The sequence below is a fragment of the Balaenoptera ricei genome, chromosome 7 (assembly GCF_028023285.1).
Source record: "Balaenoptera ricei isolate mBalRic1 chromosome 7, mBalRic1.hap2, whole genome shotgun sequence".
Lineage (NCBI taxonomy): Eukaryota > Metazoa > Chordata > Mammalia > Artiodactyla > Balaenopteridae > Balaenoptera > Balaenoptera ricei.
The window spans coordinates 107,698,778-107,718,373 of NC_082645.1; the positions used below are offsets into that span (position 1 = coordinate 107,698,778).

Consider the following 19,596-nt stretch of genomic DNA (forward strand, 5'->3'; position numbering starts at 1 on the left):
ATTCAGCAGAGAGAGCTTTAAGTTCTTTGAAATGAAGCTCAAGAAGATTCGGAGGTACAATAAACAGATGTTTACGTCAGTCATGGTAAAGAAGCACACTTGGAGGATTCCCTGACCCACAGGGCGCCCAGCAAGACAGTGTCATCATTGCTCATTACTTACACAAGGGGGCACCAACGCCACCTTACATCAGGATCTGGAAGGAAAATACATGCGATATAAATAGCCATCGCTCAAAGCAAAGCGGCTTCTGTGAACAGACTCTGTCCTGTGGGAAGGAAGTGAAAACTCTGTGCTCCAGCGATAGCAAGCTCTTGAGAGTTGGTTTCCCAATAGCGAAGGCTGTGTTTTGCCTTTGCTGGGACCATTACCCAGTCCAATTCCTATTTGCCTTTGAGACATAGCTCAGTGGTCCCCTCTTCTTATATCTCTTCTCTGTCACTCCTCCCCATCTCCTGGAGTTTCCATAAAGCCCAATGCTCAGCACCATCGTTACACTGCAGTATTTTATTCTAGCCAAATGCAGCATCTGTCTCCCTCAACTAAACTGTGAGCTGCACAAAAGCAAGAACCCTGTCATTCATTTTTAAAAAATCACACCTAAGATTCTATGTTCACTATTCTGTTGTTGCACACCGAGAGTCTGAAGGAATCTCTTCTGCCCTTATTTCCTAAGGTAAATAAAGCCTCTTATTGCCACTGGTAGAACTAAGATATAATAAGGGGGCACAAAGAAATAAAAAGAAAGGATAAAAGAGAAGTGTAAGAAATGCATGGTTTAGAGGCAAGGAGGCACATGGGGGACCTGCCATCAATAACTGCCATAAACATGCATCCATCACCCATCCACCCATCCATCCACCCACCTATTCATCCATCCATCCATGTATCCAGTCTTTGATGGCTACCTGAGAAAACAAAACAAAATAAAAATAAAACCCGCCCTTCCAAAAGCTATAGATTAGAGGGAAGTGGAGGCTGATATAAGTGACTTGGAAATGCAATTGTAATAAATATCTTCAAGTGAAAGTACTTAAGGATGTGAGGGCAAATAAGAGGGGGATGCGATCTGGTGGATGAGGTCAGGGATGGATGGATTCCTTGAGGAAGTATTACTTGAGCCAATAGCTATAAAAATAGCTCACATTCGTTGAACATTTGCAAAGTGCCAACCACCTTGCTGAATGACTTATGCTTATTATTTATAGTCCCATAACAACCTTAATGTTATTATAACTATTCTAGTAGGTACCACTGCTATATCTCCATTTTACAGACGAGGACGCTGAGGCACAGGGTTAAGTAACCTGCCTAATGGTACACAGCCAGCAGGTGGCAGTACTGAGGTTCAAACTGGGCTCTCACGCTTGTAACTATTATGCCATTCATGAGATAGTGTGAAATGAATCGGCAAGGGGCAACGGGGAAGGAAAGCATTCCAGGTAGCAGGATGCGCCGGGGCGGGGGAGGGGCCGGGGGGGGGCTCCTGTGATTGGAGAGAGGATGGCTAGTGTGAGAGCTGGGAGGAAGCCCGCGTGGTTGGCGCTGAGGCCGCAGAGAGGTGGCGGGGCAGCCCCAGCCAGGCCAGCACCACATCCCTAGCACACTGGAAAGGCCCCCCCCGCCCCCCCACTCTCTGCAGGGCAGGATCTGTCATCACGCAGCAGTCTTCCACACGGGGACAGTTTGATCACCAGGGTCCTTCCGACACCTCGCATATACACAAGTGCCTCTGAGCGGGCAGTTTGGAAATTTGTGGGAGTGTTTCTGGTTGCACAGACAGCGGCCAGAGATGCTACACGTCCTGCAGTGTTCAAAACAACCCAAACAATGAACTATCCTGCTTTCAAACGCCCCGCTGCGTAGTCACGTTCGTGAGAAACCTGCTCCTTGTCATCTGAGCCCAGAACCTTATTCTTTTTCCGGTGTAAACACAAAGTATCTTTTATTTTGGATACTTTTAATGTATGCTGAATTTGTCAGGAATGCGACTACCACGCAAACCAAGTGGAACCTGTACTTGTTTTGCTCGGAAATTTACCAACAGTTTTGCAGCGTTTTAGAAAAAACTGCCTCAACGATTGGTAACACAGCCCGTGGTTTTCGTGTCGCCAGTGCAGTGTGCCTGTCTCGGTCTGCTTTTGTGGCTGTCAGTTCACAGGCAATGTGAATGTCGATTCTTATTCTAAGAATCTGACTGTTACGTATTCAGGGATGGCTGTACCCCAGGGTTTACCTGCTGAACTACATCTGTAAATAACTTTTGTTTGTCCTGGTATTACAGTTTGGCATTATATTAATTTTTTTTAAATTTGTGTACATGTGCATAGGTTATATGAGCTACGAGTTTCATTTCAAGAGAGTAAACAGAGTGAAAATCTTTGTTTAACAGCGGGAGTTAGGTCTGCAGGGGTGAAAATCACTTTTCTAGCCTCATCGCTTTCCCTTCCCCGGTTGCTGCGAGAAATGCATTGAGTCAGTGTGTGTTCAAGTGGTTTGAAACGGTCGGGCGGCATCCTGAGGGACTTACTACTCCCAGGACACAGCAAAGAAGAAGGCTGGGTGGGTGCTGACACATCACATCATACAGCTACCCGCATCTGAGGACCATCATCTTCCTACCTCTGTTCTTAGCCCTACAGGCTCAGAAAAACACACTAACCCCCTCCCATTTGCTGGTCTCCTGATCATTTCGTGTTTTCAGGAAGGGAGCCCAGGTTGCACCGTGCAGGATCCTGTTGAAAAGGGATGTCACAGGTTTACCAAAACCACACGCTGGCTCTCCTCCACCCTCCAGAGCATTCCCCATCCGGCTCTCCTCTAGCCCCTCACATGGTTTGCAAATATGCACATCTGCAAGTCTGGAGGGAGACTGGGGGAGGACTTGCTTTAGTGCAGAATGCTAGGCCCCCTGCCTCAGAGATTCTGCCTCAGTAGATTGGGGTTCAGAGATCTGCATTCTTTTTTTTTTGCTTGGGATCTTAGTTCCCTGACCAGGGATTGAACACAGGCCCTCAGCAGTGAAAGCACCTAGACCTAACCACTGGACCATCAAGGAATTCCCCAGAGATCTGCATTCTAAACACATGCCCCAGGAACCACGCTTTGAGAGACATGACCCGAAAAGCCAGAGTTTCCCCAAGTTTTGTCTTTGGGCTTACTCTCCTTATTAAGTCTCTTTTGCTTCCACTCTTGTGACTTCAACTCTCCCCTTCGGTGAAAAACGGTTCCCAAATCTCTATTTCTAGCCTTAACTCTCCTCTGATGTTCTGGACCTACCTCTCCCTCTGAATGTTTCCACCTGAACCTGAAGTTTACAAATTAACAGGCTAAAAACACTGATGTTAGACATTTCTTGAGTTTCGTGGAGGGAGAGATGCACGTACACAAGTAATTACATAGTGTGGATGTGCTCTAACGAAGGGTGCGGTCGTGGATAAGCACATGCCCATCATAACCGGGGGAGGCACTTACTTCCTGGGAGGACAGAAGCAAGAGATGAGGAAGGGGAGGGCAGAGGGAAGGGGGAGGGCCATCACAGGGGCAGGGGGTTAAGAGGAACAAACTATTATGTATAAAACAAGCTACAAGAATGTACTGCACGACACAGGGAATACAGCCAGTATTCTATAATAACTATAAATGGAGTATAACCTTTAAAAATTGTGAATCACTGCATTGTACACCTGTACCTTATATAATATTGTACGTCAATTATACTTCAATGTAAAAAGAAAGAGGCAAGGAAGGTGTGGGGAGAGCTCAATCCCGAATCTTAAAGGCTGAGAAGCACATTCTGGGCAAAGGGAATGTGGATACGGAAGTAGGAAGGAATGAGCACTAAAACCTTCGAAACAGACAAGGGCCTGTGGGCAGGGACTCTGGAGATGAGACGCTGCGGAGAAAGAAGAGAGTCTGCAGAGCTGTATTCCGCCCTGCTGCCCGAGAGCCACAGGGAGACAAGTCCCCGGGGGGCACAGGGGATGGCGGCAGGAAAAGGGTAGGAAGGCGGACTGAGCCGTGGGGCTGTGAGAGAGAAAGGGCGGAGCAGTCAGCGGGCCCAGGCCTTTCACAACAGAAGGGCCACTGGACACGCAGGCCCCAGTGAGGGTCTCAGAGCCCAACTCACGCTTTCATTCATAAAGTGGGAAATCACGCCCCCTCATTCCCGGGAACCGTGGCCACTCACCCCTGGTCTCGTTCCTAACCCACACGTTGATGGAGTCACAGGCGGAGGCGGGGTCTTCGAAGTTCGCGTTCCGGACTTCACACTGAAACACGTCTTTGTTCCTCGTGACGAAAGGCACTTCCATCTTAAAGCCATTCTTCACAAACACGGCATTGGCCACCGTCACAATATCTTTATTCTTCTTGGAGACGATGGCCTTGTTGATCTTCTTTAACACTTTACCGACTCCTGAAGGAGAAAGGAGAAAATGCAGCAATATTTCCGCAAGAATGTAGGAAGGTTTTTTTTTTTTTTTTAATATCTTCTATATTATGGCAAATAAGAACAGTATAAACAAAACTAGTACGAGTAGCAAGAGACTAAGTCATCTGCTTTCTCAGTGGCCTTCTGTTAAGAAAAGGGAGGGCGTAGAATGAAGTATAACTATTAATAGCCCCTAAAGATCAATTGCGCTTCTAGCTTCAAAGCAGGCATCTTCCAGGCCTTCTCCACAACTTCCCCAAGTAGACCTCGCTCTCCTGGAAGACTTTCCTGGCACCAGGTCAATAGGGAGACTGGAAAACTCTTCAGTTATGTAGCCATGGGGGAATAAACCAAAGGACTCTTCCTAATCCCGTCTCTCTTTCTTAACAATCTGAAGCGCTATTTCCTTTCTTGCCAAAGATTTAACAGCACAATTTTTCTCTATTTTCGGGAAAAAAAGGCATAAAGTTGAGCATCAGAAAGACTATAAAAAATGGCCACGTGCCACCATCCAAGAACAAGGTGATTTTTACTTGATACGAAGCTCACAAAGTAAGGGAATTAGTTTTATGGCAACGTAAGCTTTACTTCACACAGGCCATTCATACACGCTCCATTTAGTTTCAGAGCATGGAAAAGAGGGAAATAAGTTATAAAGGATGAAATGTGTTCCTACAGAGAGCTCGAATTACAGATCTGTCTTACTCGCTTGGGGTCCTTTCAAAATGACACTGTCCTAAAACAACCGGCAGAGTCACCTTGACGGTCCCCTGGAGAGCTGACCTGTCATTCTTAAATAATGGCAGGTAAGAGCCCCACGGTTTGGCCCTCTGTGAGGCCTCTGGAGACTGCACCGCTCACGGGTTCTGTGGGGCAGGCCCAGCAGGAGTGGGCAGGCACGTTGTACAACGAAGGGACCAGCAGACTTCAGAGCCCAATCGCGGCACTTGTCCCTTTCAACTCCTCCACGGTCCCCAGTCTCCTGCCCAGAAAAGATCAGGGCAGATCCTCCTCCTGTGCCCCAGACTGTCCTGCCTCTGCCCTCAACCAGAGTGCCGCTGTCTTGAGTTCTCAGAGGCTGAGCCCAAAGCAGAGCCTGAAAACCCACCCGGGCTCCCCCGGTGAGTCTGTCATGTGAACTGAAGTCATTCCACAACTCGACTGCTAGTGATTTTGGAGGAAGAAGAGATGGGGGTTGGGGGGAGTTGCCAACAGACCAATATTGTCAAAACTTTAGAAACACTACTTAAAATGAATGTGGCTCAGCGGGAAGACAAACAAGGACAATCCAGTTGCTCTTTTGGAATGGTGCTGGCCGACAGGGCCTGGATGGCGCTGGGAGAGGCCAGGAACCCCGTGGGTGATTCACTATGAGGTTATAAATCACCAAGAGTTCTGTGGGCTTCCAAGCAAGGGTACAATGGTGTGTTCCAAATATTTAGTCCCCCAGTGCTTCCAACAGGTGAACAAACTGCAAACTCACGCAACAGTTTAATGCCCTGTAAACAGAGCGGGGCGGGTGGGCATCTGGTGCTGGCAGCCCCCGGGGGCTACACTGAGAAGGATCTAACTGGGGCACAGAGGGGAGCCCTGGAGTACACAAACCCCCATCTCTCCTCCTCTCCCAGCGAAGGCACCAACGTGGTCAAGATTCCTAGAACTTTATGGCCAGTGGGAGTGGAGGAATGTGGGTGGGAAAACATCCTCGCTTCCCAGTAAAGCAACTAAAACCTGGATGTGAGATGTGACTTGTCAAGGTGATGGCACAGGCTGGTGCCAAGGAAGGGCTCCAAGGCTAGCGCTGGCCCATGCCCAGCACTGTGGAGGGGGCGGTGGGAGGGGACTCAGCTGAGAAACCTGAGCTAAAGCTGAGGGACAGCACTAGGGGGTGTAAGCTCTTAAGCTTAAACAGGTAATTAAAATGGGGCTTTCTTTCAAGAAAACGAAACCATTCCTACTGGGCCTTTTTTTTTTTAATTTATTTATTTTATTTATTTATTATTTTTGGCTGTGTCGGGGCTTCCTTGCTACGCGCGGGCTTTCTCTAGTTGCGGTGAGCTTGGGCTTCTCTTGTTGCGGAGCACCGGCTCCAGGTGCGTGGGCTTCAGTAGTTGTGGCGCGCAGGCTCAGTAGTTGTGGCTCGTGGGCTCTAGAGCACAGGCTCAGTAGTTGTGGCACACGGGCTCAGTAGTTGTGGCTCGCGGGCTCTAGAGTGCAGGCTCAGTAGTTGTGGCGCACGGGCTTAGTTGCTCCGCGGCATGTGGGATCTTCCCGGACCAGGGCTCGAACCCGTGTCCCCTGCATTGGCAGGCGGATTCTTAACCACTGCACCACCAGGGAAGCCCTGGGCCTTACTTTTAAACAAACTTCTTTTATAGCTTTTTATTTTGAAATAATGATAGAATCACGGGAATTTGCAAAACAATATACAAGGTGGTCCTGTATATCTCCACTTTCACCCAGTTTCCCCAATGGTAGTATCTTGCATGGTGGTAGGTACAGATCCACAACGAGAAAACTGCCACTGGTGCAGTCCCCAGAGCTCATTCACTTGTTTTTCATACGTATGCCTGTGCGTGTGCGTTTGTGTGTGTGTGTGTGTGTGTGTGTCTCTATGCAATTTTACCCCCATGGAGATTCGTGTGTCTGCCACCTCAACTGAGACGCAGAGCGGTTCCATCAGCATAAGGCTGACCCGGGCTGCCCTCCATGGTCACACCCACCCACCTCCCCAGATTACGGATTTAAAAGTACGTTCACAGCCATGATGCATTCTGAGCCCTGTACAACATAGAGAGGGGGCAGACGGGAAGTCTTCTTGTTAGAGATGAGAAAACAGGGGCATTCAAGAGGTCAAGTGACTGTCCAAAGCCCCACAGCTACCGAACGGAGACGAGAACCCAGCTCTCCTAACTCCTAGCATTGCCACTGTCCCTTAGAGGAGACTGGCCCTCAAGCCCAGGAGGCACCAGCAAGACCCCTCCCAGCTGCTCTGCTCCTCGGTGCGGTAAGCAAAGACCAAGCCAGGGGCCCTCCAGACTGGGACTCCTGCAAGGCCCGCCAGCCAGGCCCAGGCGCACGCACCATTCACGCCGTATCTCATCACCGTGGTGAGCTGCTTCTTGGTCCTGCCGTCGGCTCCCAGCTGAAGCATCCCCAGGACGGACGCAATCCCGTGGGGGGAAACGACGATGTTGTCATGAGGCCGGGACTTGACAATCTGATTGAACACCTGGATTCCTGTGTCCGAGCCTAGTTCCTCCAGAGACAGGGGGTTGAACTGGGAGCACACAGAGGGCAATGTCACGGTGGCCACGAGGAAGAAGGGAAAATGCCAATTCATGGTTCCTTCTGGCAAGGACAACCTGAAAAATGAAATCAAGAAAATATTTACATTCTACATTTAATGAATACTTTTTTGGAGGCTACTTTGTACTCAGCTAGATATGATTTACTATACTCAGTGTAACTGAATGTCTTTAATATATTCAAGACACAAGTGTGTAGATTAGATTGTTTTCCTTTATGTATATTTTGTTAGGGGGATGGGGAGCGAGAGGAAGGAAACTTCCACTTGCTGGTCCCAACTCTGTGCCAGACACAATTCTAATCATTATTTTATCCTTGTTACCACCCTTCATCCAATCACACCAATATTTACTGAGAGCCTACTGTGTGCCAGGCACTTGTCTAAGTGCTGAGCATAGAAATATAAGTAAGATGGCCAAGACCCCTGCCCTCCTGGAGTTTATATTCTAGAGGGGAGACAGAAAGTAAACCAGGAGGCAATAAAGTCATTTCAGAGAGGGATCAGGCCACAACAATAAGACACGGTGATGTGAGTGAATGGAGTGGGGGAGCATGGGACAGGACAGGCAGGGAGGCCACCTCTGCAGAGGGACACGTGTGCTGACAGCTGAGTGACGAGAAAGGGCGGAAGGATGTGCCAGGCAGAAGGACGGCAGGGCAAAGGCCCTGAGGTGGGAACAGAGGTGGATTGTCGGAGGTTGGTGTGCCAGCGATGTAAGGGACATGGAGGGGAGAGGTGGGGGAGGAGGTGAAGAAGAAAAAGGGGCCAGATCCTGAAGGGCCTGTCACACCAGGTATGGCTCTTGCATTTCATTCTAGGGGTCATGAGAAACCCCTGGAGGGAGCTCCCCGCTGGCACAGTGGTTAATACTCTGCACTCCCAATGCAGGGAGCCCGGGTTCGATCCCTGATCAGGGAACTAGATCCCAGATGCATGTCCCAACTAAGAGTTCGCATGCCACAACTCAGGAGGCTGCGTGCCGCAGCTAAGGAGCTGGTGAGCCGCAACTAAGGAGCCCGTGAGTCAAAACTAAGGAGTCCACGTGCCGCAACTGAGGAGCTGGTGAGCCGCAACTAAGACCCAGTGCGATCAAATAAATTAAGAAAAAAAACAAAAGAAAGAAGGCACTGGAGAGTTTGAAATAAGGGAGTGAATCCCTTGGGTTGCTGTGATTATCTTATAACTACACGCTTTCTTTTTTTTTACTATATATATAACTTTCTTAATTAATGAATTGTTAATGAAAATAAATTTAAGTGACACCCTTAAATCTACAAGAGGGCAGAACAATTGGCAAATTCATCAATTGTGAAGATGGCGTTGTTTATACTGATATTCTCAGTTACAGTGATTTTTTTGAAATATGCTTTCTTCCTTGACTACCACTTACTGAGCTTTCTTTGGCTGTGACAAGCAAGAGGTAGGAAATTTACATGTGTTTATGGAAAAGCAAATATTTTCATTAAATAAGACCTTAGAAGCGGCAGCTGGTAAAACAAAAGCAGAATTTGAGATGTGGCTAATTTGGTCCCTCCCTTATAGACCCGAGACTTCTGATCAGCACAAGTTTCCCCAGGAAACAACTTGTCCTCCTGTTATGTGCATTTACATGGGGGAGGTTGGGGGTGTCTGCAGAGAACAAGAAAGAGGGGAGCCTTTTAGAGAGGAGACCTGGAGCGAGGGGAAATAACGTCCATATGCTCCAGGGAAAGAAAGGGCACCAGGACAGCATCGGGCAAAACGGGCATGTGTGTTCCCTTGCCTTCCTCTCTATGTACTTGGCCTTCTTCCCCCCAAGTAGATGTTCAGTAAATACGTGTGGGATTAAACTTGATGGCTGATACACATTCTATTTTTGTTCATTCTTTTTCATTGCATCAAAATAATGTTTACTGAGCGTGACTAATTTAATCCTGAGCCTCACTCACTCTTAGCTCCAAACACTTCTCAAGCAGAGTGAAATTCACTGGGGTGGGAAGAGGCCTGTCAGCAGAGGCAGAGCTCCCCGCCCGTGCTCCACCAAACACTCAGGGCCCCAAGGTGAACCATTAAAGACATCATTGTTAAAGGTGATGGTGCAATTTTCTTATATGTTGGGAAAAAAGCACATTATCAAAAATTTAGAACATTCAGAACTTATCCAGCGCTTAATTGTAAAATGATTGTATAAACACAGCCTGTCTAAATTCAAAACATGTAAGTGACCTACATACACTCCCACTTGGGGCTTTCCTATGGCCAGCGTGGCCTGTTTTGACTTTGGCACCTTGGACTGTCTCTAAAACCACGACAATCCCCTGAGTTACTTTCAGCCTGTTGGATAATGGAGCGCTTCCAAATCCTGAATGGAAGTTCTACTCATTTGGTCTAAAAATTAGACATTGTGTCCGCTCCCCTGCTTCTTTCTTTCTGGAAATAAACTTCCTCTTTAACATTTAATATACTACAAAGCCATCATAAGTATAAAACAATTTGTACCTTCTTTGTTACAAATGGCCAAATTCAGTGACTGGCACCAACTTCATCAATCTGAACTGTTGACTCTTGCATTACGATGGCTTCTGGCATCTGCCTTCAGTGTGCCATTAGCTATTCTCCCCAAGCTTCCCAAAGAAATCCTCCTGGATCAGCAAATATTTGAATAAATATTTGAATCTGCATACTCATAAAGGACATCAAATTGGTTTTGCCTCTGATAGCTTAAAGTTGATTCACCCACATACTATAGACTTATGTAGAAGATTGTAAAACGGGTAGAAAACAACAGTAACGAGAGAAAGCTAAGTTCCAAGGTCTTGGAATCAGCAAACACAGTCTCCCAAATAAATACCCACCTTATTTAGCAGAATTTTTCTTGGTTGTGAATTTTTTGCTAAAAGAACAGTTTCATTATAAAGTGGGGGAAGGCTGCCAGGGATGTTTTTCTTAGTTCCTTGGATTTGGGAAGTTTTTGTGAGATGTCTGTGTGTAGTTTCATAACAGTGCATTGGGACAGTGTCAGGGGCTGTGCAGAACTTGGAATCAGAGCAGTTTTTCTTTCTTTAAATTTTTTTGAATTTTATTTATTTATTTATACAGCAGTTTCTTTTTTTTTTTAACTTTTGATTTATTTATTTATTTATTTATTTATTTATGGCTGTGTTGGGTCTTCGTTTCTGTGTGAGGGCTTTCTCTAGTTGCAGCAAGTGGGGGCCACTCTTCATCGCGGTGTGAGGGCCTCTCACTGTCGCAGCCTCTCTTGTTGCAGAGCACAGGCTCCAGACGCGCAGGCTCAGTAATTGTGGCTCACGGGCCTAGTTGCTCCGCGGCATGTGGGATCCTCCCAGACCAGGGCTTGAACCCGTGTCCCCTGCATTGGCAGGCAGATTCTCAACCACTGCGCCACCAGGGAAGCCCTACAGCACGTTCTTATTAGTTGTCTATTTTATACATATTAGTGTATACATATCAATCCCAATCTCCCAGTTCATCCCACCCCCACCCCCACCCCCCCGGTGGCTTTCCCCCCTTGGTGTCCATACGTTTGTTCTCTACATCTGTGTCTCAACTTCTGCCCTGCAAACCGGTTCATCTGTACCATTTTTCTAGACTCCACATATATGCGTTAATATACGATATGTGTTTTTCTCTTTCTGAATTACATCACTCTGTATAACAGTCTCTAGGTCCATCCACAGCTCTGCCCAGCTCTGCAAATGACCTAATTTTGTTCTTTTTATGACTAAGTAATATTCCATTGTATATATGTACCACAGCTTCTTTATCCATTCATCTGTCAATGGGCATTTACATTGCTTCCATGACCTGGCTATTGTAAATAGTGCTGCAATGAACATTGTGGTGCATGTGTCTTTTTGAATTATGGCTTTCTCTGGGTATATGCCCAGTAGTGGGATTGCTGGGTCATGTGGTAATTCTATTTTTATCTTATTTATTTAGTTTTTAAAATTATTTATTTATTTATTTTATTTTTGGCTGCATTGCGTCTTCGTTGCTGCACACGGGCTTTCTCTAGTTGTGGTGAGCGGGGGCTACTCCTCTTTGCGGTGCATGGGCTTCTCATTGCAGTGGCTTCTCTTGTTGCAGAGCAAGGGCTCTAGGCACGTGGGCTTCAGTAGTTGTGGCACGTGGGCTCAGTAGTTGTGGCTCGTGGGCTCTAGAGCGCAGGCTCAGTAGTTCTGGCGCACAGGCGTAATTGCTCCGCGGCATATGGGATCTTCCCAGACCAGGGCTCGAACCCGTGTCCCCTGCATTGGCAGGCGGATTTGTAACCACTGCATCACCAGGGAAGTCTGGTAATTCTATTTTTAGTTTTTTAAGGAACCTCCATACTGTTCTCCAGCGTGGCTGTATCAATTTACATTCCCACCAACAGTGCAAGAGGGTTCCCTTTTCTCCACACCCTCTCAAGCATTTGTTGTTTGTAGATTTTCTGATGATGCCCATTCTAATCGGTGTGAGGTGATACCTCGTAGTTTTGATTTGCATTTCTCTAATAATTAGTGATGCTGAGCAGCTTTTCATGTGCTTCTTGGCCATCTGTATGTCTTCCTTGGAGAAATGTCTATTTAGGTCTTCTGCCCATTTTTTGATTGGCTTGTTTGTTTTTTTTAACACTGAGCTGCATGAGCTGTTTATATATTTTGGAGATTAATCCTTTGTCCTTGATTTGTTTGCAAATATTTTCTGAAGGTTGTCTTTTCGTCTTGTTTATAGTTTCCTTTGTTTGTCATATATAACCTTTATTATGTTAAGGTAGGTTCCCTCTATGTCCACTTTCTGGAGAGTTTTTTTTTATCATAAATGGGTATTGAATTTGTCAAAAGCTTTTTCTGCATCTATTGAGATGATCATATGGTTTTTATTCTTCAGTTTGTTCATATGGTGTATCACATTGATTGATTTGCATATATTGAAGAATCCTTGCATCCCTGGGATAAATCCCACTTGATCATGGTGTATGATCCTTTTAATGTGTTGTTGGATTCTGTTTGCTAGTATTTTGTTGAGGATTTTTGCATCTATATTCATCAGTGATATTGGTCTGTAATTTTTTTTTTTTTTTTGTAGTATCTTTGTCTGGTTTTGGTATCAGGGTAATGGTGGCCTAGTAGAATGAGTTTGGGAGTGTTCCTCCCTCTGCAATTTTTTGGAAGAGTTTGAGAAGGATGGGTGTTAGCTTTTCTCTAAATGTTTGATAGTATTCACCTGTGAAGCCATCTGGTCCTGGACTTTTGTTTGTGGGAAGATTTTTAATCACAGTTTCAATTTCATTACTTGTGATTGGTCTGTTCATGTTTTCTGTTTCTTCCTGGTTCAGTCTTGGAAGGTTATACCTTTCTAAGAATTTGTCCATTTCTTTCAGGTTGTCCATTTTATTGGCATAGAGTTGCTTGCTGTAGTCTCTTAGGATGTTTTGTATTTCTGCGGTGTCCATTGTAACTTCTCCCTTTTCATTTCTCATTTTATCGATTTGAGTCCTCTCCCTCTTTTTCTTGATGAGTCTGGCTAATGGTTTATCAACTTTGTTTATCTTCTCAAAGAACCAGCTTTTAGTTTTATTGATCTTTTATTGTTTTCTTTGTTTCTATTTCATTTATTTCCGCTCTGATATTTATGATTTCTTTCCTTCTACTAACTTTGGGTTTTGTTTGTTCTTCTTTCTTTAGTTCCTTTAGGTGTAAGGTTAGATTGTTTATTTGAGATTTTTCTTGTTTCTTGAGGTAGGCTTGTATAGCTATAAACTTCCCTCTTAGAACTGCTTTTGCTGCATCCCGTAGGTTTTGGATTGTCATGTTTTTGTTGTCATTTGTCTCCAGGTATTTTTTGATTTCCTGTTTGATTTCTTCAGTGATCTTTTGGTTATTTAGTAACGTATTGTTTAGTCTCCATGTATTTGTGTTTTTTACATTTTTTTCCCTGTAACTTATCTCTAATCTCATGGTGTTGTGGTCTGAAAAGATGCTTGATATGATTTCAATTTTCTTAAATTTACCAAGGCTTGATTTGTGACCCAAGATGTGGTCTATCCTGGAGCATGTTCCATGTGCACTTGAGAAGAAAGTGTAATCTGCTGTTTTCAGATGGAATGTCCTAGAAATATCAATTAAATCTATCTGGTCTATTGTGTCATTTAAAGCTTGTGTTTCCTTATTAATTTTCTGTCTGAATGATCTGTCCATTGGTGTAAGTGAGGTTACAGTCCCCCAGTATTACTGTCTTACTGTTGATTTCCTCTTTTATAGCTGTTAGTATTTGCCTTATGTATTGAGGTGCTCCTATGTTGGGTGCATATATACATATACATTTATAATTGTTATATCTTCTTCTTGGATTGTTCCCTTGATCATTACGTAGTGTCCTTCCTTCTGTTGTAACATTCTTTATTTTAAAGTCTATTTTATTGATATGCGTATTGCTACTCCAGCTTTCTTTTGATTTCTGTTTGCATGGAATATCTTTTTCCATCCCCTCACTTTCAGTCTGTATTTGTCCCTTGGTCTGAAGTGGGTCTCTTGTAGACAGCATATATATGGGTCTTGTTTTTGTATCCATTCAGCGAGCCTGTGTCTTTTGCGTGGAGCATTTAATCCATTCACATTTAAGGTAATTATCGATATGTATGTTCCTATTACCATTTTCTTAATTGCTTTGGGTTTGTTTCTGTAGGTCCTTTTCTTCTCTTGTGTTTCCCACTTACAGAAGTTCCTTTAGCATTTGTTGTAGAGCTGGTTTGGTGGTACTGAATTCTCTTAGATTCTGCTTGTCTATAAAGCTTTTGATTTCTACGCCAAATCTGAATGAGATCCTTGCTGGGTAGAGTAATCTTGGTTGTAGGTTCTTCCCTTTCATCACTCTAAGTATATCATGCCACTCCCTTCTGGCTTGTAGAGCTTCTGCTGAGAAATCAGCTGTTAACCTTACAGGAGTTCCCTTGTATGTTATTTGTCATTTTTCCTTTACTTCTTTCAATAATTTTTTTTTGTCTTTAATTTTTGTCAATTTGATTATTACGTGTCTCAGCGTGTTTCTCCTTGGGTTTTCCTGCCTGGGACTCTGCGCTTCCTGGACTTGGGTGGCTACTTCCTTTCCCATGTTAAGGAAGTTTTCAACTATAATCTCTTCAAATATTTTCTCGGGTCCTTTCTCTCTCTTCTTCTGGGACCCCTATAATGCAAATAGTGGCGCATTTAATGTTGTCCCAGACATCTCTTAGGCTGTCTTCTTTTCTTTTCATTATTTTTTCTTTATTCTGTTCCATGGCAGTGAATTCCACCATTCTGTCTTCCAGGTCACTTATCTGTTCTTCTGCCTCAGTTACTCTGCTATTGATTCCTTCTCGTGTATTTTTCATTTCAGTTATTGTATGGTTCATCTCTGTTTCGTTGTTCTTTTATTCTTCTAGGTGTTTGTTCTTTAATTCTTCTAGGTCTTTGTTAAACATTTCTTGCATCTTCTCGATCTTTGCCTCCATTCTTTTTCTTTTTCCTGGATCATCTTCACTATCATTATTCTGAATTCTTTTCCTGGAAGGTTGCCTATCTCCACTTCATTTAGTTGTTTTTCTGGGGTTTTATCTTGTTCCTTTATCTGGTACATAGTCCTCTGTCTTTTTATTTTGTCTATCTTTCTGTGAATGTGGTTTTCATTCCACAGCCTGCAGGATTGTATTTCTTCTTGTTTCTGCTGTCTGCCCTCTGGTGGATGAGGCCATCTTGTGCAAGCTTCCTGATGGAAGGGAATGGTGGTGGGTAGAGCTGGGTATTGCTCTGGTGGGCAGAGTTCAGTAAAATTTTAATCTGCTTGTCTGCTGATGGGTGGGGCTGAGTTTCCTCCCTGTTGGTTGTTTGGCCTGAGGCAACCCAACACTGGAGGCTACAGGCTCTTTGGTGGGGCTAATGGTGGACTCTGGGAGGGCTCATGCCAAGGAGTACTTCCCAGAACTTCTGCTGCCCATGTCCTTGTCCCTGCAGTGAGCCACAGCTGCCCCCCGCCTCTGCAGGAGACCCTCCAACACTGGTAGGTAGGTCTGGTTCAGTCTTCTATGGGGTCACTGCTCCTTCCCCTGGGTCCTGATGCGCACACTACTTTTTGTGTGCCCTCCAGGAGTGTCGTCTCTGTTTCCCCCAGTCCTATCAAAGTCCTGCAATCAAATCCCACTAGCCTTCAAGTCTGATTCTCTGGGAATTCCTCCTCCTGTTGCCGGACCCGCAGGTTGGGAAGCCTGACGTGAGGCTCAGGACCTTCACTCCAGTGGGTGGACTTCTGTGGTATAAGTGTTCTCCAGTTTGTGAGTCACCCACCCAGCAGTTATGGGATTTGATTTTATTGTGATTGCACCCCTCCTACCATCTCATTGCAGCTTCTCCTTTGTCTTTGGATGTGGGGTATCTTTTTTGCTGAGTTCCAGTGTCTTCCTGTCGATGATCGTTCAGTAGTTAGTTGTGATTCTGGTGCTCTCACAAGAGGGAGTGAGTGCACGTCCTTCTACTCCGCCATCTTGAACCAATCTCCAAATGAATCATCAGAGCTATTTTTGATTGATGTTCTGGGAATAACTTCTTCTTGGCCTCAGTTTCCTAGGCTAAATGCTCAGTGGTCTAAACTCACCTGGCTTGTGTATATGTCCAAGACTAAGCTTTCACTTCTCTCCAAAGTTCAGTAGCCAGGAAAGTGGGTATTAATCCATACATTATTATAGGCTGATAACATTCCTAATATTAACACATATTCATGTCAAAATAGATAGTCTTTTACAGGAAATAACTGTTGGAGTTATCAGGCTTTGAAATGCTTATTCTCTAGAACGAAGAGATTCTCATTATGGGAAGAACATAATAACATCCTGTTTTATTTTTTAAGAGAAATTATACTTTAAACTTTCAAATAAGGGAAGGGATAAAGATGTTGCTCAAATGTATTACATAGCATTAATATGGACAATCATAATCTATATAATATTTCAATTTCTTGAATAATCTTTTCTTAACACTGAAAAAGTCTCTACTTTAGGCCATCCTTGGAGGGAGATCATATACCTATAAATAAAGCCATTACCACAGGCATATCCTTCCATATGTGGGCTTCTCTTTCCCCATGGACTTCTAGTTTCACTTACTCCAAACCTTTCCTTTCCAGTGTGGGGAATGTTTTTGAAGTATTTGGGTGCTGCTTTGAGCTTTAAGTAAGATTCAGTGTTATAAACAATGGGTTGGTAGTTTTTGAAATGCCAGACTCAGAGAGCATCCCTACCACCAATATAAATGTACCACCTGACAATGGCAGGCATTAAAGAAACACACTCTCTACAGGCCCCATGACTTCAACCATCACTTCTAGACAGATGATACTCTGATCTGCTGCTCAGATGCTCAGCTGAGTTTCAGTGCCATGCTTTCCACTGTTTGCTGCCTATTTTCACCTGATTGCACAGAACACAATCTTGTCTTGAAACATCCTTCATGGGTGGGCTATGGAGGGCCACTGACTCTCCTCCTAAAGGGTTGGTTTCCTGTTGCTGGGCCTTGCTCTTGCCCATGTCCATGACATTGCTTCTCTCCCTGGCTCTCCACCTAGAACACCAGGGCTTCCCCCAACTCCTTCCGTGGCCTGTGGGAAGCTTTCCCTAATTTCTCCAGATGGGGTTAGCCACCCCCTTCTCTGAATTCCCATAGCATTTCCTATCTACACCTCTCATTTTGTTTTTCAAGTATGTTTTTTTCCCTCCCAACTAGACTGGAAGCTCACAGAAAGCAGGGCCAGGGCACTTTAGAATCCTGGTGCCCACAGGCTCTCATTTAGGGCCCTGCCATTGTGTAGACGCTAAATCAGAGGTCTAATCCAGCTGTGCAAGTGTTTGGTTTGGAAGACAACGCATTGTAGAAATATTTTAAGCAACTAAAAGTTAGATAATGTCACATACAATCTAGATTTAGAGTTCTTCTCAGGAAAAAGGAAAATGAATGGGTGTTCTGGTAACACAGGGCCCTCATTCCCACGGCAGACATCCTGCATAGCAACTGCCCCAGGAGCTGGGCGCCTGCTTTCCTACATGCCCCCTCTGCTCCCCACCAGTTGCCATCACTCACATTACCTCCCCAGGCTGTGAAAAGCACTTGTGGCCAGACTCCTGCACTGAGCAAACGCTCATCCATTAAACAATGGGAGCCTAGTATAGTTGGTCACAAAAGATGAAGCTTACTTTCAACCTTATAAATTCTTTTTTTACAAAACAAAATGTCTGTTACATATAACACATGAGCAAATGATAAATAACATGATATCTGTCAGCTCAAATGATAAATAATATGATATCTGTCGAGTCTATTTAGAATAACAAATAAGATGTGTGAAAACAGTGTTGGGGGGAAAAAACACTGGAAAGACTCTTCTGGCGCCAACTCTTAGCCAGATGATTCCCACCAGTTTTAGGAGGACCCAGGAGTGCCTAACAGAAAATACTCCATCCCTTCTTCTTCTCTAAAAAATGTGTAAAGTGATATATTTTGTAAAATGTATATATTTAAACATTTTTTATGTCATAAAAGATTTCAAATATATGCAAGATAAACCCTCAATACCCAACATCCAGAAAAAATAATTATCAACTTGTGGCTTATTTTATTTCTTTCAAAATCAAAGATTATTTTGAAGCAAATTCTAGAGAGCATGTAATTCGAAATATTTTCAGTATATACTCTAAACCTAAGGAATACACACACACATAATATCATTATCCCACTCAAAAATTAATAACTCTTTATTATGTTAAATATCTAGTCAGTGTCCAAATTTTCCTGATTGACTTCTGTTTTACAGTTTATTTGAATCAGGATCTAAATAAGCTCCAAACATTGCAACTGGTTATATATCTCTTGTCTTTTAAAAAATCTTCCCCTAGTTGCTTTATTTTTAACTTTTTCCTTGGAACTCTTTTTTTAACTGAAGAAACCAGCTTACTTGTCCTATAGAGTTTCCCAGTCTAGATTTTGCTAATTGCACTCATGTGATGCTGTTTAGCAAGCTCCTCTGTCTTCCTTACTTCCTGTAAACTGGTAGTTAGACCTAGAACAGCAGTCTGCAAACTCCTGGGCCAGATCTGGCCACACTTTTTGTTTTGTCTCTGGCTGCATTCAGGCTCCTACAGCGAGTTGAACAGACAGCTGCCCAGTTGGACTGCAAAGCCAGGAAACATTCACTACCTGGCCCTTCACAGGAAGTTTGCCAATTTCTGCTCTAGAGGCTGATCAGATTCAAATTTCTTTTTTGCAAGAGTATTTCACAGAGGTACTGCCCAGGAGGCTGGAATCAGGAAACAGAGGCTGTCTGTCTCTTTTCTGTGACGTTAGCAGTTACTCATGATCATTGCCTAAGTGCATTGTTTTATTATGGCTTGCCAAATGGTGCTTTTGTAATTCTTTCTTTCTCCATTTATTGGCTGGAATATTTCTATAAAAAGAAATTTCCCATAACCAACGATTTGGTTGTCTTGAGGTTCAGTTTGTATAGCAAAGGCAAGATCCATTCCCTGTATCATTCTCCAAATAAGGACTTGGTTACCCAGAATTCTTAGTGTTGACCAGAGGGGGTTTCTTTGTTTGTCTGCTTAGTATAATTACGAACTCATGTTTTTCAACATATTTTAAGGGTTTTGATCTACTAAAATGTTATTACTTTTATTAATGCTCAGAACGAGCCTCTTCAGGTTGGCTCCTGAACCTTTTATGTGACCCTGTAGTCTCAATAGCTTCCTTGTTTCTGGTTTGGCAAGATGTTCCAGGCTCATTTTGCATACCCAGTTGGAATCAGACACTTCTCTAGGGAACTCTGGTTCCTTTTAGTGGGAGGCAGTATT

General features: G+C 44.2%; 1 protein-coding gene across 2 annotated transcripts in view; it reads right to left on the reverse strand.

The window, feature by feature from the left end:
* The window catches only part of SERPINE2 (serpin family E member 2), a 76,031-nt gene that overhangs the window by 21,530 nt on the left and 34,905 nt on the right, over positions 1-19,596 (reverse strand). For both annotated transcript variants that reach the window (XM_059928817.1, XM_059928816.1), the window contains exons 2-3: positions 7,517-7,797; positions 4,190-4,417 (exon numbers count right to left, since the gene is read on the reverse strand). In XM_059928817.1, the coding sequence (XP_059784800.1) occupies positions 4,190-4,417; positions 7,517-7,775 (487 nt within the window). In that variant the 5' untranslated portion in view covers positions 7,776-7,797. The remainder of the gene's footprint in view (positions 1-4,189; positions 4,418-7,516; positions 7,798-19,596) is intronic.